Below are 25,732 nucleotides of genomic sequence, written 5' to 3' on the forward strand. Positions count from 1 at the left end.
GAATAGGGGGGCGCACAGTAGACGCCATTCCCTTTCCATAAAATAAAAATTTTGCCACACTGCCTTTACTCTCCCAAAATATCATAAATAACATGCTTTCTCACACACCTAATTTTAAAAAATGACAGTATAATGCCTGGGCTGTAGTAGAAGCGGGGAAAAAAAATCAAAGGAAAACAATTTGTAACCAAGTAACACATATTTCAAAGTGCTGAGTTCCCTGGTGGCTCAGATGGTAAAGCGTCTGTCTATAATGCAGGAGACCTGGGTTCAATCCCTGGGTCAGGAAGATCTCCTGGAGAATGAAATGGCAACCTACTCCAGTATTCTTGCCTGGAAAATCCCTTGGACAGAGGACTTTGGTAGGCTACAGTCCACGGGGTCGCAAAGAGATGGACATGAATGAATGACTTCACTTCACCTTTTTCAAAGTGTTGATGCTGAGGCCCCATGACACTGGAATAACACAATCAAGTGTCAGATGCTTGCCCCTGCTTATAACAAATAAGTTAGGATTTAAGGAAAACAAGATCAGAAATTATTCTGTATAAGGACCACTCCCCAAAAAGAGCTGATACACTATTAACCACTAGAATTAAAATTATTTTGATCTGTGTTTTTAAAACTGTGATTACCTTTCGTAGTCTGAGATCATAACAGAATTCTTACCCTTTTGAACTCCTGTCCCTGCCCATTAAATGCCAGCAGCTCCCCCCACAATGCTGTGAAATTAAAACATATCTCCTATTTGACACAACGCTGTTATTCAACTATTTTGTTGTTGCTTAGTCGATAAGTTGTGGTCCAACTCTTTTGAGAGCCCATTGACTATAGCCCACCAGGTTCCTCTGTCCATAGGATTTCCCAGGCAAGGGTACTGGAATGAGTTGCCATTTCCTTATTCAGGGGATCTTCCCAAACCCAAGAACCCATTGGCAGGCAGATTCTTTACCACTGAGCCACCAGGGAAGACCCCAAATCAACTATACTTCAATGAAAAATAAAAGAAAATAAAATGTAACTCCCACATCACCAGAATCACACACACACACAATCTCCCTTCCCAGAACCACTGAGTTAATTGATGCTTCAAATATTAGCCCAGCAAGTGGGTAAAAGTTCCACCTGTACATATGGAAATACGTATGCCAAAACATTAACAGTGGTTTTCTAAGAAAAGAGGGGAATAACAAACACTCCCATTCTTCTCTCTCTCTTTTTCTTTTTAAACATTTCTGCATTATGTAAAATTTTGCTTACAACATGTATGACTTTGGAGTCAGAAAAAACAACCGACAGAGCTATTTTGGGAAAACGATATGCCAGGACTCCCTCCAGCGTGCATGTTTGTTTTGTTCCCTTTCAAGGATTTGGTTCCACCGTGGGAAACCTCTAGCTCACTTTTTAAAAGGCCAAGAGAACTCAGAGCGCCTGGGGAGCCCAGCCTTTCTGCGTGGCCTGCAGGTGGCTCCAAGTACCCGGCTCAGCCCAGCCGGACAGCTTCCCTCACCTCCGTCTGCACCGCCGCCTAGTGGCCAAGGACGATACTGCGCCCTTCGGGAAGCGATGGGGACAAGGGGCAGTTGGCACTGCCTCTGAGCCCCCTACCCTCTGTACCATGGACCATTGTTGAAGCTTATGCACCACGTCTGAGAATAATGGTCTTTTAAACGTATAAAACAAAATATACGTTTAGAAGAAAACCAATAATATTGAAGAGGTTATTAAAATATTTATAATTATGTAACGCTATAATAAATGTGCTTTTTCATTAGCACTTTAAATAACTTACTGTCGTGGCAGATCTAATAACTAAGTGGGGGGTGCACACACAGTATTTCACGCTATCGGTGACAAGTTGAAGTGCTAGTGTCATGATTTTTAATTGGTGACAGTCACAGAATCCCCGTGGACAGAGGAGCCTGGCGGGCTAGAGTCCATGGGGTCACAAAGAGTTGGACACGATTGAGTGACTAAGCACAGCACAGCACGGCAAACACGACTCCTAAGGAAAAGATAAATGTTACTTCAAGTTTAGTGAAAGTAAAGATGCACCATTTTCCCACCCGGATTCACGGTCTCCCTGAATTCTACACACAGGTCCTCTGGAGTTAAGATCTCCTGCGGGAGTTTGGGAGAAGCGCTCCGTGGGCTTTCAGGGGTGGGGTCGGCGCGTGCTGAGCGGCAGTAGAGGGAACAGCGGAGGCGCCTCCTGCGTCCCCAGGACCCGCACGGCCCCTCCCCTCCCTTCCTGGTCTCTATCTGCCTCTAGAGGAAGTTAAAGCCCCGTGTAGCCAAGAGAGGAGCTCCCAGTTGCCCAGCCGTGCGCTCCCGAGCGGCCCGGCGCTCACCATGCGGCCCCTCCTCATGCTATGGGGCTGCCTCGTGCTCCCAGGTGAGTTGGGGGCGAGGGTGGAGGGATGCGGGGCTCATCCCCAAGCTCGCCCCCTGGGTCTGCTAGAGGGACCTCCTTCGCTGTGGCTGTGACGCAGCCCCGCCGCCTGATCCTTCCAGGCTTCGCCCCACCCTACTCCTCGTCCTCCACCCTCAGAGGGGCCACTTGCTGTTCCTGGAACCCAGAGCCCGGTCTTCGCCCAGACCTGAGGGTCCTGGACCCCTCATGGCTGAGTGGCTGTGAGCGCAGCTTTGCCTCTTTTGTCTTGATTTCCTGACTCGGTGCCAACCAGGGAGCTGAGAAGACACCCATTATACTAAACTCAGTAAATATTTCTTGAACTTCTGCTGTAGCGCTCACAACAACCCTGAGAGATGAAGAATTATTCCATTTCATCAATTCACAAGCCTGCTTTTCTTTTTCTTTTTTTAAATTTTTTAACATAAAATTTAGGATGTATCTTATAACTGATGTCAGTTCCATTGACTTTTTTTTAATGTTATATGAAATCATGGTAGCTCTTACATATGAAAACATCTTAATTCAGTGACATAGGACATATTTTCTATAGGTGAGAAAACTTAGAGAGGTCAAGCAGTTTTCCCGGGATCACACAGCTACTAAGCAGCTGTGCTGGGATTCAAACTCTCGGCTGTCTGAATCTAGAGTTTCCCCATCACCAGCCTTCAATACATCAGGTTTAGGGAAACAGTAACGGCCCTGCCCCAAGGTCCCTCAGTGGCAGAGTGGAGTACCAGCTCTTACCAGGGTTGCCCCAAGAAGGGAGTAACCGTGGAAAACCTTCTGGTCTTGACCTTGGGACTTAAATCAGGGAATTCCAGCCTTCACATGTGCTGTGGTTTCAGGTTACGGATCGGTGGTGAACCCGAAGGAGATCAGTGGCTTCGAAGGTGACACGGTGTCCCTGCAATGCACCTACGAGGAGGAGCTAAAGAAGCACCAGAAGTACTGGTGCCGCGAGGCCGGGCTCTTCATCTCCCGCTGCACCGGGACTGTCTTCTCTGGAGAATACGGCCAGGAAGGAAGGGTGTCGGTCCACGACAACCCGCGGGAGAACAGGTTCACGGTCATCCTGAGGAACCTCACCCTGAAGGACATGGGGAAGTACTGGTGTGGGGTCAAAAGACTGGGCTTCGATAAGACTATGTCAGTCTCTCTGCTTGTCTTTCCAGGTAACAGACATCCCTCCTTCCCTGGGAGGGATTCAAGGTCATGGAGGTGGGGGCAGGGGAATTGCACCTCCCCACGATAGAGGACAGACTGCAACACAAAAGTGGGGTGTTCCTGAGGTGTGACCTGCTTGTTCAATACAGTTTCTTTCTTTCTTTTTTTTTTTTTTTGGCTGTGCTGGGTCATGCCCAGGCTTTCTCTAGTTGCAGTGAGCAAGGGCTACATTTTGTTGCAGTGCACGGGCTTCTGACTACACTAATTGCGGTGGCTTCCCTTGCTGTGGAGCACAGGCATGTGGGCCCAGTAGTTGTGGCTCAAGGGCTTAGCTGCTCCGAGGCATGTGGGATCTTTCCAGACCAGGGATCGAACCCATGTCCCCTGCACTGACAGGCAGATTCTTAACCACTGGACCACCAGGGAAGTCCTCAAAACAATTTCATTGAGACCTCTGTTTGGGGTGCCCTGTAGCTGGGGAGGTTCTGAGAAATTAGTCCTAGGGAGATTAGGGCTCAGGGGTCAAGGGTCAGAGGTCTGAGGATGCTGGGAATCAAGGATCAGGGAAGGTGCCGAGGCACTGCTTTTGGACTTGTACCTTCTCCTGGTCTCCTCCTGACAGTCACCACAGCCAAGCTGGGGAAGACAGAGGCTGAGGCCTCTCCGTTCACAGGGACCTCCCTGTCCAAGCACACAGCAGCCTCTCCGTACGCAGGGACCTCTCTTCACCCAGCAACCTCTCCATTTCCAAGGATCTCTCCTCACGCAGCAACCTCTCCGTATGCAGGGACCTCTCTCCACTCAGCAGCCTCTCCATTTGCAAGGATCTCTCCTCACCCAGCAACCTCTCCGTATGCAGGGACCTCTCTCCACCCAGCAGTTTCTCCATTTGCAAGGATCTCTCCTCACCCAGCAACCTCTCCGTACGCAGGGACCTCTCTTCACCCAGCAACCTCTCCTCCTGCAGGGATCTCCCAGCCAGCCACACAATTGGACTCCACCTCAACAGAGGACACCAGTTTTGTCCCCAGCAGCAGCTCCAAGTCCAGGTGAGCCCTAGGTGACCAAAGCCAGCTTTCAAGTCAGCACTAAACTACAAGGTGCCTCTGATCCAATAAGAACCCAGTACTCCTTCCTCTGGGTTGCAGCTGCTCACGAAGGGCAGATTCTGCACCATCCCACCCCCTACCCGGCACTACAGGGGCCAGCAGCCCTGTTGCCTTGGACATGCAGGCCCCCATAGCCGCCAGTCCCCACCTCACTCCCTGCCCAGTTTTAGGGAAAGCCACCCTAGTCCAGCAGCTTTTGCCTGAACACTTTGCACTGGGCCCTATGCCAAGCATGAAAACATGGAAACAAACAAAATGACTTTTTCTTACCCAGCTGGATTCCCAGGTGGAAGGACTGGCTCTTGGGGGGTTGTATACAAACTACACTTCTCAAGTGGCGTTAGTGGTAAAGAACCTGCCTGCCAATGCAGGAGACATAAGAGATGTGAGTTCAATCCCTGGGTCGGGAAGTTCCCCTGGAGGAGGAGGGCATGGCAACCCACTCCAGTATTCTTGCCTGGAGAATCCCATGGACAGAGGATCCTCACAGGCTACAGTCCATGGGGTCACAGAGAGTTGGACACAACTGAGTGACTGATCATGCACGCATACTCCATTACTGGTAGCCAGGCAACTGCTCACGGGTTCAGACCCTGCTGAAAGTGTCTCCTGGGGTTGGCGATGGGGTCTGAGGCCCCTTCCATTGGGACTAACTGGATGTTCTGGTCCTTGGTGCTCTCTGATCTCCTTGGGAGAGATGAGGGATGTGACCAGGACTCAGAATAAGAATGCCCAGTGTTTCACTGACACCTGGTGACAGCCACCAGGCTCCTTCCATCTCGCCCACAGGGTGTCCATCCCACTGATCCGGATCTTGGCCCCAGTCCTGGTGCTGCTAGCCCTTCTGCTGGCCACAGGCCTGGCCGCCCTTGGCAACTACATGTTTCAGCGGAGAGAAAAAGGTGAGCCATGTGGATGGGAGGGGTGAAGGGCTCTCAGCCAGGGGTCTCCCTGAGACCCACAATCCCCCCATGACCCCAGAGAGACCTTGTGGGGCTCAGTGTGTGCATCTCAGACATGGGTGTCAGGAGTCCTGCTCCTCTTTTCTGAGGGACCCACGGGGCAGTCCACAAGCAATTCAAATGGGGAAGCAAGACACTGGGGGGCTCTCATCTTGCTTTGATCTGTCCGGTCAAGCTCATCAGCCACGTCACTCCCTGTTGATCCCATGAACCCATCCGTATCCAGTCTCTGCAGGTTCTGACCTTGTGTGAGGACTGACTACAGGGTGGAGTGCGGGCTGGAGCACTTGAACAGGATGTACCTTGAGGCCCTATACCTGCTGCTGCATTTCTAGAGATGCTCAGCCTCTTTCAAGGCTTGGTTTCAAATTCCCAGCTCTGCCATTTTTTAGCTGTGTGGCCTTGGGCAAGTCACCTAACTTCCTTGAGCCTCAGCTTCCCCAGATATATGGCCTACAGAAATAGAATACAAGCCACATGTATGGTTTAAAATTCCCTGACTGAGTAGCATGGAAACATATACACTACCATATGTAAAATAGATAGGCAGTGGGAATTCACTGTATGACTCCGGGAATTCAAACCAGGGCTCTGTGACAACCTAGAGGAGTGGGATGGAGTGGGAGGTGGGAGCAAGGTTCAAGAGGGAGGGGACATATGTGTACCTGATTCATGATGATGTATGGCAGAAACCAACACAATATTGTATAGCAATTATCCTACAATTAGAAATAAATAAATTGTTTAAAGATTTCCCTAATAGTCACACACAATAAAGAAGAAACTGGTGATGTTAATTCTAATAATAAACTTTATTTAACATGATACATCTAAAACTTTATCATTTCAACATGGAATCAATGTAAAATACTAATTATATATATTCTACATTCAGTTTTTCATATAGAGTCTTTGAAACCCAGTATAATTCAAAGTAATCACATTTCCAGTGCTCAGTGGCCATGTGTAGCTCCTGAGGTGGATGGGACAGATAAAGAAGGTTTAACTAAAATAACAGTACTGGGAGACGCCTTGTGCCAGGCACTGTGGTGTGGCTTATGTTGTTTTTAATCTCCTTTAATTTCAATACTGTGGAGTTCGGAACTACTTATTGCAAAACCTGGGCTTCCCTGGTGGCTCAGCGGTAAAGAATCCACCTGCAAGGCAGGACTGCAGAAGACAAGAGTTTGATCCCTGGGTCGAGAATATCACCTGGAGGAGGGCTTGGCAACCCACTCTAATATTCTTGCCTGTAGAATCCCATGGACAGAGGAGCCCGGTAGGCTACAGTCCATAGGGTAGCAAAGAGTCAAGATATGACTGAAGCAACTTAGCATGCACGCATGCATTACAATACCTACAAATACCCCATTTTATAGGGCAAGAAACTGAGGCACAGAGTGGTTAAGCAGTTTGCCCTTGGTATAGCTGGGAAGCAGTACAGCCAGGAAGCCAAATTTGCCAACTGGCAATGTTGTGCCAGTGCAAGTGGCCGTGGTGGGAAACGATGGGCCTGCCACCCACCTCCTCTTCGTGTGGCCCCCAGGAAGAAATGTCAACTCTGCCCATGTCCCTAGATCCCCTCAGAGGAGTTGGGAGGATCCCACGGGGTGAAAACATTCCAATCACAACCTGAGAGCCTCGTAGCCCCTTGCCTCTCAAATTGCAGTCCCCACCTGGCAGCAGCGACACCCCCGGGTAGCCTGTTAGAAATTCAGACTCTAGGGCCCCAACCTCAACCTACTGAATTAGAATCTGCATTTTAAAAAAGTTTCCTATACACACATTGAGGTTTAAGAAACAATGACCTGAGCACACAGAATCACTTCCCTAGCCAGTTTCTGGCGCACACACTGGGATTTCCATGTAATGATCTCAAAAGTCAGGGTCACTGCCAAGGGGTTGGGCTTCTCTGCCAAATCTTCTTGCCTGGGAAGCCCCAGGTGCAAGGGGCCGTCCATCTCTGTGGGAGTAGCTCCCGGCTTCAAGGTGTTCCTTCCTGTCTCTTTCAGCTCAACTGGCCTCGGAGACACAGAAGAAGGACAAGGTCCATCTCTCCCACTTGGTAAGGAAGGAGGCAGGCCCAAGCTCAGATGCCCCTGAGGCCAGAAGTCAAGACTCACCCTGACTTCCCATCAGGTGCCAGCAGGTCTCTGCTTCTGGCCTAGGGCCCCATTCTCATTCCTGGCCTTGTAGCATCAGAGAACATTGGAGCTGGATCCACAGCGGGTCTTTGCGATCATCTAACCCAGCCTTTCTCCAAGTTTGGTATAAACTCCCTTTCAAAACACCTGGGGGTGGGGGTGGGGGTGGGGGCCTATTAGAAACATTCTCTTCTACACCAGTCCCAACCAAACCCTCTAGGGGTGGGGCTGCTGCTGCTAAGTTGCTTCAGTCGTGTCCGACTCTGTGTGACCCCATAGACGGCAGCCCACCAGGCTCCCCCGTCCCTGGGATTCTCCAGGCAAGAACACTGGAGTGGGTTGCCATTTCCTTCTCCAATGCATGAAAGTGAAAAGTGAAAGTGAAGTCACTCAGTCATGTCCAACTCTTCGAGACCCCATGGACTGCAGCCTACCAGGGTCCTCCGTTCATGGGATTTTCCAGGCAAGAGTACTGGAGTGGGGTGCCATTGCCTTCTCTGAGGGGTGGGGCTAGGAACCTGAATTTTAAACAAAGCCTTGGGGGATTCTGACAGCACGCTGGAATATGACTACCAATAGATGCTAATCTGCTTTTGCAGAAGAGAGCACTGAGGCCCAGAGAGGGAAAACGTCTTGCAGGCGGTGGGTGGCTCTAGAGGTCTTGACCTCCATTTCTCCTCTTTCCAGAGCACCCTTCTCTGAGCTTTCCTTGGTTCTGAGACCAAGGCGGTATGCTACCCTGACGTTCAGACTGAGGGGGCAGGGGGCAGGAAGAATGGGGGGTGGTGGTCCCTGTGCCCATTTTCCTGGAGAGAGGCTACCTGCTGCCAGGCCCCTCTCTTATCCCTGCAAGGAGAGACCCCCGGTTTCCATATCAGCACCCTACAGAGAAGGTCACCCCTTAGAAGACAGCAGCCCCACATGCCTCCCCCCACCCACCCCACCTGATCTCTCCTTCCTCAGCTGTTTACTGAGATGCCTCCACTCTGATTCCCTTAAACACTAGAGCAGGAAAGGGGGACTGCCATTGCCTTCTTTCCTGGCGCCAGCAAGGACAAAAGACTCAGGCCGGATCCCCCCAGGGAGAGCCTGCGGTGGGATGGGGCACTGGGCCGTCCTTCGCTTAGGAAGCAGCTGTTGTTGTCTCAGGAAGCTCAACGAGACCAACGGGGTGGATGGGAGTGAGGGAGAGGTCATGGAGACAGATGCAGGGGCTGACATGGCCACCGCCAGGACCCTCCTCCTGGCTCTACATCCTGGGGCTCGCCCTCCGCAACTCAGAAAGAGAGGCTGGGCTGGAGGGAGAATCTCCATGCTGCCTCACTACCTGTTTTTCTAGAAGCTTCCCAAGTGGCGCTAGTGGGAAAGAATCTGCCTGCCAATATAGGAGACATAAGAGATGTGAGTTCAATCCCTGGATCAGGAAGATCCCCTGGAGGAGGACACAGCAACCCACTCCAGTATTCTTGCCTGGAGAATTCCATGGACAGAGGAGACTGACAGGCTATAATCCATAGGGTTGCATAGAGTTGGACACAACTGAAGCGACTTAGCACACATGCAGAAATAGAGGCTCATATAGATCTTGTATAATACAATCCAGAAAATGCCTCCACGCTTGCTGGAGCAGCCCAGGGTCCACCGCGTGGGCAGAGGGACGACTGAGAGATGCAGATGCTCCTGGGGCAGAGGGCAGTGGTCCTGGCCACAGCCCAAATATGTGGTTTGGTCTCTGACCCCCTGAAGCTATTTCCTCAAATTCGGTCACCCCTGGGTAGGTGACATTTCTGCAGCTGTTGATGGCCAGTGGTCAGCAGTGGCTGGGTTTTGACCAAATCCCAAAGCTGTTGGTATGGGATTCATGGGAAATGGAAGTGAGCTCGGGAGCTCTCTGGTCCAGCCCAGCCCTGCCATGTCCTTGCCGCAGGCAGGGCTGGGGTGGACAAGGGCCACGAGCGAGCGGCAGCATTTGTGACATCTCTCCCCTCCCCCACGCCTTCAGGCCCTCATCCCCCAGTCACATCTCACCTGAGAAACTCTGTTCTGACTCTTACCTTGTCCCCATCAGCCTGCAGGTGTCACTAGAGGTGGCTCACACGTCCACCCCTCCCCACCCCCCACAGCTAGGGTATTGCTCAAAGCCGGGGCCAGTTAGTAGACAAGAGACACTGTCACTAAGAGAAGTGTGCATGAGGCCCTGCCAGGACGGCAGCATAGCATAGGCAAGAGCTTGGATCTGAGGTCAGATAGTCACAGGTTCAAGGCCCGGCTCAGCCACTCACCTGCTGTGTGACGTCTGGCGAGTGACATCACCTCTCTGAGCCTCGGTTTTCCCATCTCTCGGCACTGTGGTTAGAACAAGTGAGATGAGCCATCTCGTAGTTATCCAGGAAGTGGGAGCTTCTTTCCTTGGCTTCAGTGCCTATCAGACTGTGGGATCTGCTGGGCAGCTGTACCCTTAGGAGAAGTGGCTGGGGGCCTCTGCCAGCTCCAGCCTCTGCTCTGCCCAGCTGCTGGGCAAGAGAGTGAGAGGTAGAGGGGCCCAGCACTCAGACCTGAGGACCCATGGGAGCAGCTGAGTGTCAGGAGATGGGCTGCCTCACTTGTTCTAGACTACCTATCTTTCCTCCCTGGGCCTCGGTTTTCTCATCTGATCAAGGAGGGGTTGCTCAGATGGACGATTCCTAAGGAATCTTTCCTGTGCTGTTTGTTATTCGGTGAGTCTTTGACGTGTCCAACTTTGTTGTCTCCGGCCTATGACAAAAAGCCTGCAGCCTGCACAGTCTTCCTGCTTCAAGGAGATAAATAACAATCATGGAAACAAATTAATCACTCCAGGAGTTCCCAGTTGCTGAGTGTGATAAAACATTATCAGAAATGTTTATTATTTTCCTAAGGGGAATATTTCACTCCCCGTTTTACAGCTTGGGAAATTGGGCCCCAGAGAAGTTAGGTGGCTCACCCAAGGTCACACTGAGACGTAGTAAATTGACCGTAAGGATTCTGACTCCACAGCCCACCCGCTGCCTGTCCCTCCTGCTTCTCCGGCTTGCAGCCCATCCCTGTGGCCGCCGAGAACAGGCTGTTCTGACTGAATCTGTGTTTCAGGCGCTGGGGAACAGCTGGGTCCCGGAGTCCACTGTGATCAAGCTTGCAGAGCCCACTGGGCCTCCTGCCAGCCCCTAGCCCTCCGCCAGCTCCAACACGGAGATCTGGTGCCTGAGCCAGGTGTGGACAGAGGGCTCTGGGGGCCTGGAGCTGCCTAGCTTGGCTCCACTCTGACAATGCAGGGAAGTGGGGGAGGGCCCTGCTCTCAGCGTCCACCAACCGCCCCCACCATAACCAGAGTCTTGGCCATTTCACCTGGGAAGCCAGGGCTCCTGACTTCACATCCTCTTTTTTTCCTGACCCAGAAAAATTCTTGAGTAGCATGGTGGGAGTGACAACTTAAAGAGTTCTGGGCTGGCAGGATTCCCATGTCTGCAGTCAGAACTGGGCCTGAGGCCATAAGGATGCTCCCCCAGGGAACGGGGAAATGGGGGTTGTGAAACAAAGCCTCGGGGGTCCTGGGGAGAAGGAGTGGTTAGTCCTACGTCTCTTAGATGGACAGAGGCCCAGAGCTTGTGAGAAAGGCCAGAGTGGACCCGGTAGCTGCCTGGAGATTCCCCAGCTGGGCTCCGATTTTTACCCCATACTGTTGTCTTTACAGACTTCAGAGGATGACGAAGCCTCTTGGCGGGACCCTAAGGGAGACATGACCCCAGCCTCTACCCTCCCCATGTCGGGGGACGAGCCGGGCTTTTCAAAGTTCAGCTCAGTCTAGCCACCACACGCCCTCCTTGAATCTCTGGAAGGGCTGAACTTGCACTAACTTGGACAAGCTTTCTGCTATGACTTCGGAATCCTCCTGCCAGAGTCCAGGTCTCTCCCCGACCCTTCCCAAGCTTTCCTCCTGCCCATCTCAGCTGACCCTGAAGGCTTCGTCAGCCCTGGAGCCTGATGCGGTGGCCTCACAGTTCCAGCTGGAAACTGGGACCTCTACAAGATGGTCACATCCTTGGGCAAAGAATACAGCCGCTGGACCTTCGAGGGGTCAGGCAGGGCTCAGAGGGTCTGGTCGAAATTTGTATCTGCTCTGGGGGGGTCCCCTGGGCCTGGGTGCCCAGTCACAGGTCCCTCCTAATTTCCCTTCCAGACGCCACTTTCTCCTCCCTTCCTTCCATCCTCAGACTCAGGGCTAAGTTCTCCCACATAAGCTGGTGAGGAGGAGGGAGCCTGTGGGGTTAGCCTGGATCCTGATTTCTCAAAGCCAATTGTGAACCACCTGCATCCCAGTCCTTCAGGAAGCTGGTTAAAAAGATGATTCTGGGCCCCCATCAAGAGCTGCCCAAACCAGGATTTCACTGGTGGTCAAGTAATTAGGACTCCATGCTTCTACTGCAAGGGGCACTGGCATGGTACTGCTGAAAAAAAGAAGAAAATAAACTACCAAAACCATCTCTGAGGCTGGGCCTGGGACTATGCATTTCTTCCAAGTGCACCAGTGGCTCTAACGCTGGTGTTTGAGCACCAGTGGGCTGGTTGAGCTCTCAGGTCCCTCCAGCTTAGAGAGTCGACATTTGGTGTGTGGAGTCTCCCCCTTCCCCCTATAGGGCCTGCTCTGCCCACCACACCATGGCCCAGCTGGAGGCTTTCCTGGACCTGCCTGAGTCCAGGCTCAGGTCCAGTGCACATCGGAAAGGCCAAGCCCAAGACTGGCTAGGAGTGGTTGTCTATCCGATCTTGAGGTAGGAGAAAGATGGGCTCCAGGCTAGGCATTTACAACTGGCTTCTTCCTATTTGGATTTCTTGGGGACGAGAAAAAGATGGGCTTCAGGCTGGATACTTTCAACTAGCTTCCTGTTTGCATTTCCTGAGACAGGCGAGAGGTGAGCTCCAGGTTAGGCATTTATAGTCAGACTCCTGTTTGCGCTCTGAAATGGAAGTAACAACAGAAACAGGGTAAATAGCCAGGATTTGTCTCATGTGGACACTTTAAGATAGCAGTCTTGGCAAGAACAAAGAGGGACTAAACCTTGGAGCAAAAGATCAAGAGATCCCATATTCCCCCTCCTTTAACCTCAGATACGTAGATGACACCACCCTTATGACAGAAAGCTAAGAACTAAAGAGCCTCTTGATGAAAGTGAAAGAGGAGAGTGAAAAAGTTGGCTTAAAACTCAACATTCAGAAAATGAAGATCATGGCATCTGGTCCCATCACTTCATGGAAAAGAGATGGGAAACAATGGAAACAGTGACAGACTTTATTTTGGGGGGCTCCAAAATCACTGCAGATGGTATCTGCAGCCATGAAATTAAAAGACGCTTACTCCTTGGAATAAAAGCTATGACCAACCTAGACAGCATATTCAAAAGCAGAGACATTACTTTGCCAACAAAGGCCTGTCTAGTCAAAGCTATCATTTTTCCAACAGTCTCGTATGGATGTGAGAGTTGGACTATAAAGAAAGCTGAACACCGAAGAATTGATGTTTTTGAACTGTGGTGCTGGAGAAGACTCTTGAGAGTCCCTTGGACTGCAAGGAAATCCAACCAGTCCAATCCTAAAGGAAATCAGTCCTGAATATTCATTGGAAGGACTGATGCTGAAGCTGAAACTCCAATACTTTGGCCACCTGATGCAAAGAACTAACTCATTGGAAAAGACCCTGATTCTGGGCAAGATTGAAGGCAGGAGGAGAAGGGGACAGACAGAGGATGAGATGGTTGGATGGCGTCACTGACTTGATGGACATGAGTTTGAGCAAGCTCTGGGAGTTGGTGATGGACAGGGAAGCCTGGCGTGCTATGATCCATGGGGTCTCGAAGAGTCGCTCACAACTGAGCGACTGAACTGAATCTGAATCTGAATGGGGCAAGGGAGGCAAAAGGAAAGGAGGTCACTCCATAGGCCTCTGGGCTGGAATCCATCTTGGCTGAGGGGTGTGTGCTCACCTAGGGGAGGGTCCTGAGACAAATTAGCCAGGGGGACAAACAAGACAGTTGGCCAGAGGGAAGACAAAGACCTGGATAACTGCCTCTTTATAAAGGATTTAAACTTCCCAAAGGCACAGCTCTCAAGACTCTCGGAGTTCGCCCATGCTTCCTTCTGCATGTACTCTGCTTTTCCAATAAACGTTTACTTTTCTCTTTACCTTCTGCCTCCTCTTCAGATTTCTTTCTTGTCAAGGCAGGCAAGGACTGGGGATTTAGGGCCAGTAGTCTAGCAGTTAGGACTCCTGGTCAGGGAACTAAGCCAGCTGCTGCTGGCTGCTGCTTACTGCAAGTTACTGTTCACTGTTGCATGAGTCCAGAATCAGTCTTCCTACTCAGCGTGCATTCCAGGCTTTGGAAGGAGGATGGAAAAAATCTTGACTCCTTCCTTGTCAAGAAAGGATTGATTGCCTGTGGGTTCTGGCAGCTGGGAGGTGGGTAGGAAGACACAGAGCACAGATGGAGGTGGATATCTAACAGGGAGGAGGGGGACTTCCCTGGTGGCCCAGTGACTAAGGGTCTGTGCTCCCAATGCTCGGGGCCCGGGTTCGATCCCCAGTCAGGGAACTAGATACCAAATGTCCCAACTAAGATCCAGCGCAGCCTAGTTAATTAATTAAAATATCTAAAATAAATAAGTAAATAAAAGCAAGGGAGGGGATAGGACAGGACCCTAAGGGGAACATGAAAGTGACCCTGAATTTGGTCCCCTGGAATGAGGGAAGGGGAGGTAAAGTAACAGAACTACTATTTTTTTTTTCCTTTTTCTATTTTCTCTGAAAAATGAACCAGGAGCTGCTCAGTACACAAAACCTAGAAATATGGAGGGATAAAAAGGAAAAAACATATCACTCATTGTCTCATGGCTACCCAGAGACCATCGTTACTGCATTTTATTGTTTCTTTCCAGTTTTTTTTCTCCACATCACTTGCCAATGTGTTTTTAAAAATTATTTTGTCATACAATTTTATATCCTGTTTTTCACACTTAATTATTATATCATTAAGCATTCATGTTTTGCATAAGGTTTTTACAAACATTTTCTAAATTAAAGTTTATCAGCTGCATAATATTTCATGTCAATTTATTTTAATTCTCTCTCACTAGATACTTGTTTCTATTTTTGCTATTATACATAACATCGTGGTGAATCTTTGCACACTGCTTTGTCTGCATTTGGAGATTTCTTTCAGAAGGATTTGCTTATATGGACGTGCCAGATCAGAGCGCATAAATATTTTTTAAATTACTGATACTCATCGCTGAACAGCTTTCAGAAATAGTAGAACCCGTTTCAATCCCACCAGGGTCTGTCAGTCAGCATTTCTCAAAGTCCTCAACAGCCTCCACCCCTGCCCCTGTGGCTATAGGAGGAGAAACCACTTATAATGCCCCAGAAGTGAGGGCCTAGGGGGCTGGGCAAGGTGGAGCCGATCTTATGATGCTAAGGAAACTCACCAGTAAGTGGCAGCTAGTGCAGGGTGGGAGTGGTGGGTGTCACATGGGGAGCACATCTTACCTTTTCCAAGTGGAAAGGGACCCCCAGGTCTGAGCTCTGGGGACTCTGTCCAGGATCCTGGCACAGTGTGTGCCCAAATATTGGGGGAGATAGGAAGCAGTAAGTTACAGATGGTCTCAGAGAGACCTCAAAATTTCCTCCAAAGCAGGCTCCCCCCATGATCAATCAGCTAGAGGCTGGTGAGAATGGGGGCTTCTCAGGAGGGAAAGAACCTTCCTGTCCTCTCAACCTGTCACCTACAGCAGCCAGAGCTTTGGTGGAGACTCAGCCAAGTCATCCCAGGCCCACCCCTTGCCCATTTTCAGGCAATGTTTCCCCTAAAGAGATTTTATGTCTTTTAAAAAATATATTTATTTATTTATTTGGCTGCACTGGGTTTTAGTTGTGGCAGCAAACTCTCAGTTGAGGCATGTGGGATCTAGTTCCCCGACCAAGAATCAAACCTGGGCTTCCTGCATTGGGAGCTCAGAGTCTTAGCCACTGGACTGCCAGGGAAGTCCCAGAGTTTATGTCTTTCAGAGGTAAAACTCTCTCCAAGGTAGCCTAGGATTGACATCCTCAAGATGCCAAGTTTCTATGGATTTATTAGAAACTTGAGCATCCTTCACAGACCCTGCCCCACTGACCTAGCTCCCAGCACTGTCACAGAGCCAGCCTGGGCAGGGGAGGAAGTCCAGCTCCTCACCAGCTGTCACTCTGCAGTCCCTCATCTTGATATACCTTGGTTTTATATTTGTACACCCAAATCTTCAGCTCTGTGAGCTACAAGAGGCCCTTGAACAAAAGAATTGCAACCAGCCACTGTTCACCCATCCTGAGAGGAAGAGTTTCCAGCCTGGGAACCTGCTGAGAGGTAAAAATTAGGGGAACATCAACATGGCTCATGTTCTGTTTTGTCAAATCGGGACATTAACTATAATAATAAACTATCCTTTATCATCTCATTTGATTCTTTCAGAGAAATATTTTAACACCAAAAAGAGTATTGATGGTGAAAATAAATGATTTAAGATTTAGGTCCTTCCCTAAACTACCCTCTACAAAGATTTAGATGCTGTGATCCTAATCCACTGAAGCCTACTGAAGAGATTTTCTATAATCTTTCTGTTACAAAAGGGGAAGGGTGAGGAGAAATAAATTAGGAATTTGGGATTAACAGATACACACTACTATATAGAAAAGAGATAACAGGGAACTATGCAGCGTTCAATATCTTGTAATAATCTAGAATGGAAAAGAATCTGAAAAGAACACATATAATATATATGCTTTTCATAGAGGCCCTTTATTGGATTGAGAAAATTCCCTTCTAGCCCTAGCTTACTGAGGTGTTTTTTTTTTAATCAGAAATTGATGTTATGCAGGAAATCCAAACACTTTCTTCCAACAACACAAGAGAAGACTCTACACACAGACATCACCAGATGGTTGACACTGAAATCAGATTGATTATATTCTTTAATACAGTCAGCAAAAACAAGGCCAGGAGCTGACTGTGGCTTGGATCATGACCTCCTTATTGCCAAATCCAGACTGAAGAAAGTGGAGAAAACCACTAGACCATTCAGGTATGACCTAAATCAAATCCCTTATGACTACACAGTGGAAGTGAGAAATAGATTTAAGGGACTAGATCTGGTAGACAGAGTGCCTGATGAATTATGATTGGAGGTTCATGACATTGTACAGGAGACAGGAATCAAGACCATCCCCAAAAAAATCAAATGCAAAAAAGCAAAATGGCTGTCTGGGGAGGCCTTACAAATAGCTGTGAAAAGAAGAGACGTGAAAAGCAAAGGAGAAAAGGAAAGATATACCCATTTGAATGCAGAGTTCCAAAGAACAGCAAGAAGAGATAAAGCCTTCCTCAGCAATCAATGCAAAGAAATAGAGGAAAACAACAGAATGGGAAAGACTAGAGATCTCTTCAAGAAAATTAGAGATACCAAGGGAACATTTCATGCAAAGATGGGCTCGATAAAGGACAGAAATGGTATGGACCTAACAGAAACAAGATATTAAGAAGAGGTGGCAAGAATACACAGAAGAACTGTACAAAAAAGATCTTCAAGACCAACATAATCACGATGGTGTGATCACTCGCCTAGAGCCAAACATCCTGGCATGTGAAGTCAAGTGGGCCTTAGAAAGCTTCACTATGAACAAAGCTAGTGGAGGTGATAGAATTCCAGTTGAGCTATTTCAAATCCTGAAAGATGATGCTGTGAAAGTGCTGCACTCAATATGCCAGCAAATTTGGAAAACTCAGCAGTGGCCACAGGACTGGAAAAGGTCAGTTTTCATTCCAATCCCAAAGAAAGGCAATGCCAAAGAATGCTCAAACTACCGCAGAATTGCACTCATCTCACACACTAGTAAAGTAATGCTTAAAATTCTCCAAGCCAGGCTTCAGCAATACGTGAACCGTGAACTTCCAGATGTTCAAGCTGGTTTTAGAAAAGGCAGAGGAACCAGAGATCAAATTGCCAATATCCTCTGGGTCATCGAAAAAGCAAGAGAGTTCCAGAAAAACATCTATTTCTGCTTTATTGACTATGCCAAAGCCTTTGACTGTGTGGATCACAATAAACTGTGGAAAATTCTGAAAGAGATGGGAATACCAGACCACCTGACCTGCCTCTTGAGAAACCTGTATGCAGGTCAGGAAGCAACAGTTAGAACTGGACATGGAGCAACAGACTGGTTCCAAATAGGAAAAGGACTACGTCAAGGCTGTATATTGTCACCCTGCTTATTTAACTTATATGCAGAGTACATCATGAGAAACGCTGGGCTGGAAGAAGCACAAGCTGGAATCAAGATTGCCGGGAGAAATATCAATAACCTCAGATATACAGATGACACCACCCTTATGGCAGAAAGTGAAGAAGAACTAAAGAGCCTCTTGATGAAAGTGAAAGAGGAGAGTAAAAAAGTTGGCTTAAAGCTCAATATTCAGAAAACTAAGATCATGGCATCCAGTCCCATCACTTCATGGCAAATAGATGGGGAAACAGTGGAAACAGTGGCTGACTTGATTTTTCTGGGCTCCAAAATCACTGCAGATGGTGACTGCAGCCATGAAATTAAAAGACGCTTACTCTTTGGAAGGAAAGTTATCACCAACCTAGATAGCGTATTCAAAAGCAGAGACATTACTTTGCCAACAAAGGTCTGTCTAGTCAAGGCTATGGTTTTTCCAGTGGTCATGTATGGATGTGAGAGTCAGACTATAAAGAAAGCTGAGCGCCAAAGAATTGATGCTTTTGAACTGTGTTGTTGGAGAAGACTCTTGAGAGTCCCTTGGACTGCAAGGAGATCCAACCAGTCCATCCTAAAGGAAATCAGTCCTGGATGTTCATTGGTAGGGCTGATGTTGAAGCTGAAACCCCAGTACTTTGGCTACCTGATGCGAAGAGCTGACTCATTTGAAAAGACCCTGATGCTGGGAAAGATTGAGGGCAGGAGGAGAAGGGGACAGACAGAGGATGAGATGGTTGGATGGCATCACTGACTCGATGGACATGGGTTTGGGTGGCCATGGGTTTGAGTTGGTGATGGACAGGGAGGCCTGGCATGGTGTGGTTCATGGGGTCGCAGAGTCAGACGTGACTGAGTGACTGAACTGAACTGATGCTGAGAAGTGGTCCCTCATCTTCAATTTTCTGGAAGAGTTTATGAATAATTGGTAAATGTTTTATATGTTTGGTAGAAATCATCAGTGAAGACATCTGGGCCTAGAATTTTCTTTGTGGGAAGGTACAAACTAGACATTACTGCTCATTGCTATTTTACATAGACAACATTAACTTGGATTCTTACATATTAGCTTTTCTTTTTAAAACATCATGTAAATGGTAAAGTCTGTCAGTTTTTATCTGAAAAACTCTATCAAAATTCTTGGAAGGATTTTGTTGGGTGTACAATCCTAGGTTTACAGCCATTTTCTCTCGGCATTCTGGAAATACTATTGTTCTGTTTTCTAGCTGTTAAGTGTTGCTGGTGTCAGACTGAGTAATGTGATGTTTTTTTTTCTCAGATTGCTTTTCTATTTCTTTTGGTGTCCTGATGTTTTACTCCTGGCCGCAAACTTCAAATTTTAAAAATATGTATATTTACGTATTTATTTGGCTGAGCCGGGTCTTAGTTGCAGCACCTGGGATCTTTCTTGTGGTATGCGGGATCTTTTTAGTTGTGGCATGTGGGATCTAGTTCCCTGACCAGGGATTGAACCCAGGCCCCCTGCATTGGGAGCTCAGAGCCTTAGCCAGGGACCTCCAGGGAAGTCCCCAAATTTTTCTTGTTTGGTACAAATCCTTATATCTGTGGGTTCATATATTTCATCTGTTCTGGAAAAATATTTATCTTCAAATTTTTTTGTACTTCATTCTTTTTAAAAATGTCTCCATTGATCAGGATAAAAAATTTTTAGACCTTACCTTTATACCTGCTTTTACCTTCTCATATTTCCCTTCTTACCTCTCTGTTATTCATTCTGTCTTATTTTTTCAGCTCTATCTTCTAGTTTAGTACTTCTTAAACTTGAAAATGCCTATTAATTACCAAGGAATCTTGTTAAACTACAAAATCCTTAAAAAATATATATTTGTTTGGCTACACCGGGTCTCAGCTGCAGCACTCAGGACCTTCGACCTTCACTGGGGCACACAGAATTTTAAGTTGCAGCATGTGAACTCTTACCTGTGGCACGTAGAATCTGGTTCCCTGACCAGGGATCGAATCCAGGACCCCTGCATTGAGAGTGTGGAGTCTTAGCTACTGGACCACTTGGGAAGTCCCTAAAATTCGAATTTGATTCGGTAGTTTTGGATAGGGCCTGAGAGTCTGCATTTCTAACAAGTTCCCAGGGTGATGCTGCTGCTAATCCAAGGACCATACTTAAGGGAGCAGCTTTTTTACTCATTCATCTCTTTTCAGTTGTGTTTGATTTGCTGTTAGCTCCCTCCAACTAGCTTTTGTTTTAATCATTGTATTTTCTTTTATTTCTATAAGTTCTGGATGGTTCTCCTTCAAAACTGACCATTCTAGGGTCTTGTTGCTTGTTAATTTTTATAATGCCATTTTTTATTTCCTTAAACATTTACACACATGTGGTTAGTTTACATTTTGTGGCTAATATCAGAAGTCCTTGGACCTATAAATATATTGTTTATGTTGACTGTTGCTCGTGGTGGTCTGTTTCTCTGTGTTTTGTGATCTCACGTTGTGAGCTTGTGTTTGGATGAATCTATGGAAAATCTGGAGGCTGAAATTGAGGATACTTTCTTCCAGAAACAATTTGCATTTGCTTCTGTCCAGAGGGGTCCAGAATAGGATAGCAACTTGGGACCAGGTCCCTAATATACCAGAATCTTAGGTTGCCTTACCTTGACCCTGGGTTAATATCTAACTTACCAAATGTGATGCTAATATTGGCATTTGCCTTTAGCACAACTCCACCTTTCCTGTCCATTTGCCATGCCTAAGAGGACTGTGTTGTTTTGTGGCCTCTTTGAGATTTCCCTTCCCACAAATCCCAGCAATGCAATAAAAATTGTTTCATATTGGATCTCATTGTTTAAAAGCACAAGGTTCCCCTGAGTTTTGATGTCATAGTGATTTAGTGCATAGAAGCTTAATTCATATTTTGAATCAGATCCCTAAAACCTTGTCTGCATTTTCAAAACAACTGAGGATTTGTAGATATGAAGATACATGCATGAGTGTACATGATCAGTCGTGTCTGACTCTTTGTGACCCCTTGGACTGTAGCCTGCCAGGCTCTTCTGTCAATGGGATTTCCCAGGCAAGAATACTGGAATGAGTTGCCATTTCCTCCTCCAGGGGATCTTCCCAACCCAGAAGTCAAACCTGCCTCTTCTGCATTGCCGGCAGGTTCTTGACCACTGAGCCACTGGGAAAGCCTGTGAAGATACATAGGGACCAGTCTGTAGCAGCAAGTACAAAGGGAAAGAAGAGCAGCTGGAGAGTGAGAGAAGGTTGTTTTTTGTTTGCTGTGCTGGGTCTTCACTGTAGCATGTGGGCTTAGTTGCCCCTAGGCATGTGGGATCTTAGTTCTTAGTTCCCGTACCGGGGATTGAACCCATGTCCAGTGCATTAAAAGGGGGGATTCTGGACCACTGGACCACCAGGGAAGTCCCAGGGGAATTCGTTTTGCACATAACTTCTAACAGATGCTTGTGAACATGCCTTAGCCATGTCCTGTAAGTGTCAAAATAAAGAGCATTCTAAAATTTAAAAAATTAAATAAATAAATAAAAGCCCTAGGTACCTTGTTCACTCCACCTGAACTAAAACCCTGACTCTCATTTTCTGGGCACCACGTAAGGTCCTTTAATTTTTGTGCAACTCTAGGAAAGTGAAGAAACTCGCCAAAATAGGGTTGAGATCTCATTTCTTCCCACTCTGATGAGCAGGGGTTCAGGGAAAGATTTTATTCAGGTTAGAAAAATAATGGGGTGTTTCTTAACATCAGTGTGTGATGAAATAAAATTCATAATCACCACATCACAGCAAAGGATTGTCGGGAGCCGCGTTAGGCATTACTGACAAAATGGAGGCACGGCCCTAAACCCCCTCCCTTTGTTCCAGAATGAAGGAGTTAGGCTTTGTGATTCTGACTTATTTTTTCCTTTCCTCGGCTGAGTTGACTGAAAAGAATATTAAGGTGCTTGTTGTTTTTGAGAGGAGCATGAGAAGGCACAAAGCCTTCTGCAGCTGTGCTCAGAGAATAATTCATAAAGTTAATCACTGACATTTGTTCAAGGACTTTTGCAAAAGACTGTTCCAGGGTGAGCACGCAGGCTGCAGCTTGAGGCCATGGGAGGGATTGCTATCTGAAGCCCATTTGTGAGAAAAGTGTTTATGGCAAAGGAGTTTGCTGAATTTAGGGCTTAGGAATAATTAAAATAGTTAGAAGCTAAAGATTTAAGGATTGCTGTAATGTTAGCATATTCTACTGTAGTTTATAGAAATTAGGGACTTTAGAGATATTATTAGCTAGAAGCCCTTTCTAAGAAATAGTGAGCTTAGGATACTAGGGGCAAACAGGACTTAGAAAGATAAGAATTAAACTGAGGAATGTGGTATGCAGCCCAGACATTAGCATGAGTTACAGTGTATTCACAAGGACACATGAGAAAAAGTAGATAAGAGAATCGTTGAGGAAGGAACTCCTTTTGAGGAGCAACAATGATTTCTGGAGAAAAATAAATCTGGGTCAATGGGAACTAAAAATGTCAAACCTCTGCCCTAATGCTTTTGTAAAAGTATAAAAGAGAATCATAAGCTTGAAATAAACAGGCAGTCCAAGAAAACTGAGAGGCTGCCTCAGTTTCTCACCAACACCGCTCACCCCTTCAGGTTGAATCCCTGGCTGCTGGAGCTGGACTCTGGCAAAGGATAATCCTTAAAAGTAGATATATTCAGCTTAGTGATAAACTTTCTTTTTGTTCTTAATTTTCTCATCTTGCTGCCAGTGAAATGGTCCACAGACCAACACTTGAGTACTAACACTACACAGCATGAGGGCAGGTTTATGGGAAACAGCAGAGAGAAAGGAAGATCTCTTTCTGGAAGGGAAACCAAGCCCTGATAAAAATAAAAAGGGGTGGGAGCAGGCTGAAACACTCAGATTATTTGTGAAATTGTCAGGCACTGTGCCAAGACTTGCACGCATGAAATAACAGAGGAGACAAATATAAACACCCAGACACTGCCTACTCCTTGGTTGGGGACGGCGGTCAGAGGTGTACACTCATGCCTCACATCTGGCATATTTGGTTCCCACAGTGCACTGAGGCTCCAGGATGGCATTTTTCGAGGACATTCCGCTGCTCCCGCGAGTGGACTCCTGCCAACTGAAAGATGTCCTTGGTTAAGTGGGTTCAATGAACCCTCTTAATCATCAGCTCCATCTTTAGGCAACTGTCCATACACTTTCCCTCAGGGCTCACATCCTGATAGCTTTTCTGCTTGATTCCTTAGCCTAGAATAATTTTTCTAGTTTACTCATGGCTGAAGTCCTGAAAATGGCTATTGTTATTCATAACTATTACAGTCATTATTGAAATGAACAAGTAGATTGAAACATCTGTCTAGTGGACTGGACCCCTCCCAGGTGTGGGGATGTAGCTGGGAGTGTTTCTATGTGCCTTTAAAGTTTACCTGATTGGGGCCAAATTTACCTTTATCCTTTTGTGTTGTCCCAGAAAGGTCATACTTCAAGGTGTTTCTAAGTCCTTCTTCATGAATTTATGCTGAAGTTTTATTAAGTTATATGGTAATAAAAAGAATGAAGCCTCTGTTCCTAAGAAGTTTCAGAATTCAGAACTTACACACCCCGGGTCTACTTCCTCCCTGTAAAAGAGAGACATCACACTGCATGTTATGAAACCCTTTCCTGTTCAAAAGGACAGAGATCATTGCCCAACTCATGAATATTTAAGGGAAGAAAATGTTTACAGATGTCAGCCGATTGTTTTTATTTGTTCAAAGAAGTAGTTTTCGCTTGATTATAATTGTATATACTAAGGCTTTGTGCCAAAGGACAAGAAAGCTTGGCCTCTGCCCTCTAGGAACTCTTAGTTATGGGGAGGCCAGGAACCGTATAAACAATGACCACAGAGTCCAGATGGAGTTGATAGGGTTCTTGGAGGGTCACAGAGAAAGTGAACCGCAGGCACTTGAAACTGTGGCTTTGGGTCTTGGAAATTTTCTAAGGGACTTAGCAATTCTTAAGTTCTTCTAGGGACTTTCCTGGAGGTCCGGTGGTCAAGACTCCACACTCTCAATGCAGGGGGCATGAGTACAATCCCTGGTCGGGGAAGTAAGATCCCACATGCCACGCGACACAGCCGACAAAAAAAAAAAGAAGTTCATGTACATGGAGATATGTCTCATGAGCAGTTGCAGATAGGGTTTGGGACTCTTAAAGTATAACTGAAGAACGCAAGCTAACTGAGGCTGTGGATCCACTGGCCCAGGAGCCAGTACAGCAGAAAAGAAAAGAGAGCTGAACCCCAACAGGCAGTAAGAGGGGCAGTATCTTAATCCAGGAAGTCTGGGTGTCTTAAGTCTGGCCCCAAACCAGGGCGGGCTGACAAACTGAGGGGAGGGACACTCCCTAACAGGGACATTTGTGACTGCAAGGTAGAGGGGAATCAGTGACCTGTGCCTTAAGCAAAAACTCCATGACCACCACCCTCCCCTCACATATGTGCATACACACTCGGAGCCAGGATTCTGGAGTAGAAGAAATTCAATATCAAAAATACCAAAATACTTATCCTTTTCCAGGATACAACAAGCATTCATTCATTCATTCAATTAGTAAACATCCCCATATGTTTAAGAGTTCACTCCAGCATCAGCACCTCTTGGGAATACTTTCTGATGCCCCCATGGGTTAATTGAGTAGCCATTTCTGGGTACTCCCATAACAGCTTCTCATTACAGAGTGCTAATCAGGACCTTCTTCCTATCTATTGCCTTGGACTCTGGGCCTCTGGATGCAGGGACCCTGCCTTGATCAATGGTGCTCAGTAGATGGTTGCTGAATGAGTACATCCACCCCAACTTTATCCATGGTTTTGATCACCTGTGGTTAACCGTGGTCCAAAAATATTAAATGGGAAGCTCCAGAAATAAACAATCTTCAAGTTTTCAATTGCATGCCATTTTGAGAAGAGTGATGATGCCTGTCCCAGAGTATCTTAGCTGATAGTTACTAAGTAGCCTTCTAAATTAGATTGACTGCCTTGCTACCACATTGCTTGTGTTTATTTTTCTCAAAATCACGCCAAAACACCAAGAAGTGATGCTGGTTATTCAGGCTTGCCACAGAGAAGCTGTAAAACATTAATACTTCCTTTAAGTGAAAAGGTGAATGTGCTCAACTTTAAAAGGAAAGAAAAAAATCAAACACTGTGGTTGCTAAGACCTACAGTAAGAATGAACCTTCTATCCCAGAGATGGTGAAGATGGAAAAAGAAATTTGTTCCAGCTTTGCTCTCGCGCCTCAAAGTGCAAAAGTTATGGCCACACTGCGTGATAAGTGCTCAGTTAAGATGGAAAAGGCATTAAATTCATACAATAAGATATTTGTGTATATGAGAGATCACATTCACATAACTTTTATTACAGTTGTTATTGTTTAGTCACTAAGTTGTATCCGACTCTTTTGCAACTCCATGGACTATAGCCCTCTGTCCATGGGATTTCCCAGGCAAGAATACTGGAGTGGGCTGCCATTTCCTTCTCTGGGGGCTCCTCCCAAACCAGGAATCAAATCTGTGTCTCTGGCATTGGCAGGCAGGTTCTTTACCGCTGAGCCAACTGGGAGGCCCATTAGGATGAGTACT

General features: G+C 47.0%; 1 protein-coding gene across 11 annotated transcripts; it reads left to right on the forward strand.

Annotated features, from left to right (window-relative positions):
- Positions 1-2,249: 2,249 nt before the first annotated feature.
- On the forward strand, positions 2,250-13,990 carry CD300LG (CD300 molecule like family member g). Of its 11 annotated transcripts, none has more exons than XM_061391987.1 (7): positions 2,250-2,395; positions 3,262-3,588; positions 4,368-4,629; positions 5,457-5,591; positions 7,664-7,716; positions 10,904-11,023; positions 11,505-11,612. In XM_061391987.1, the coding sequence occupies exons 1-7, from the start codon at positions 2,353-2,355 to the stop codon at positions 11,516-11,518; spliced, it is 954 nt and encodes a 317-aa protein (XP_061247971.1). In that variant the 5' UTR covers positions 2,250-2,352; the 3' UTR covers positions 11,519-11,612. The 11 variants fall into 11 exon arrangements, with proteins under 11 accessions (XP_061247971.1, XP_061247975.1, XP_061247980.1 ...); XM_061391991.1 differs by having other exon boundaries at positions 2,253-2,395; positions 4,440-4,629; XM_061391996.1 differs by having other exon boundaries at positions 2,253-2,395; positions 4,512-4,629.
- Positions 13,991-25,732: the final 11,742 nt, after the last annotated feature.

Source organism: Bos javanicus, chromosome 19 (assembly GCF_032452875.1).
Source record: "Bos javanicus breed banteng chromosome 19, ARS-OSU_banteng_1.0, whole genome shotgun sequence".
NCBI lineage: Eukaryota > Metazoa > Chordata > Mammalia > Artiodactyla > Bovidae > Bos > Bos javanicus.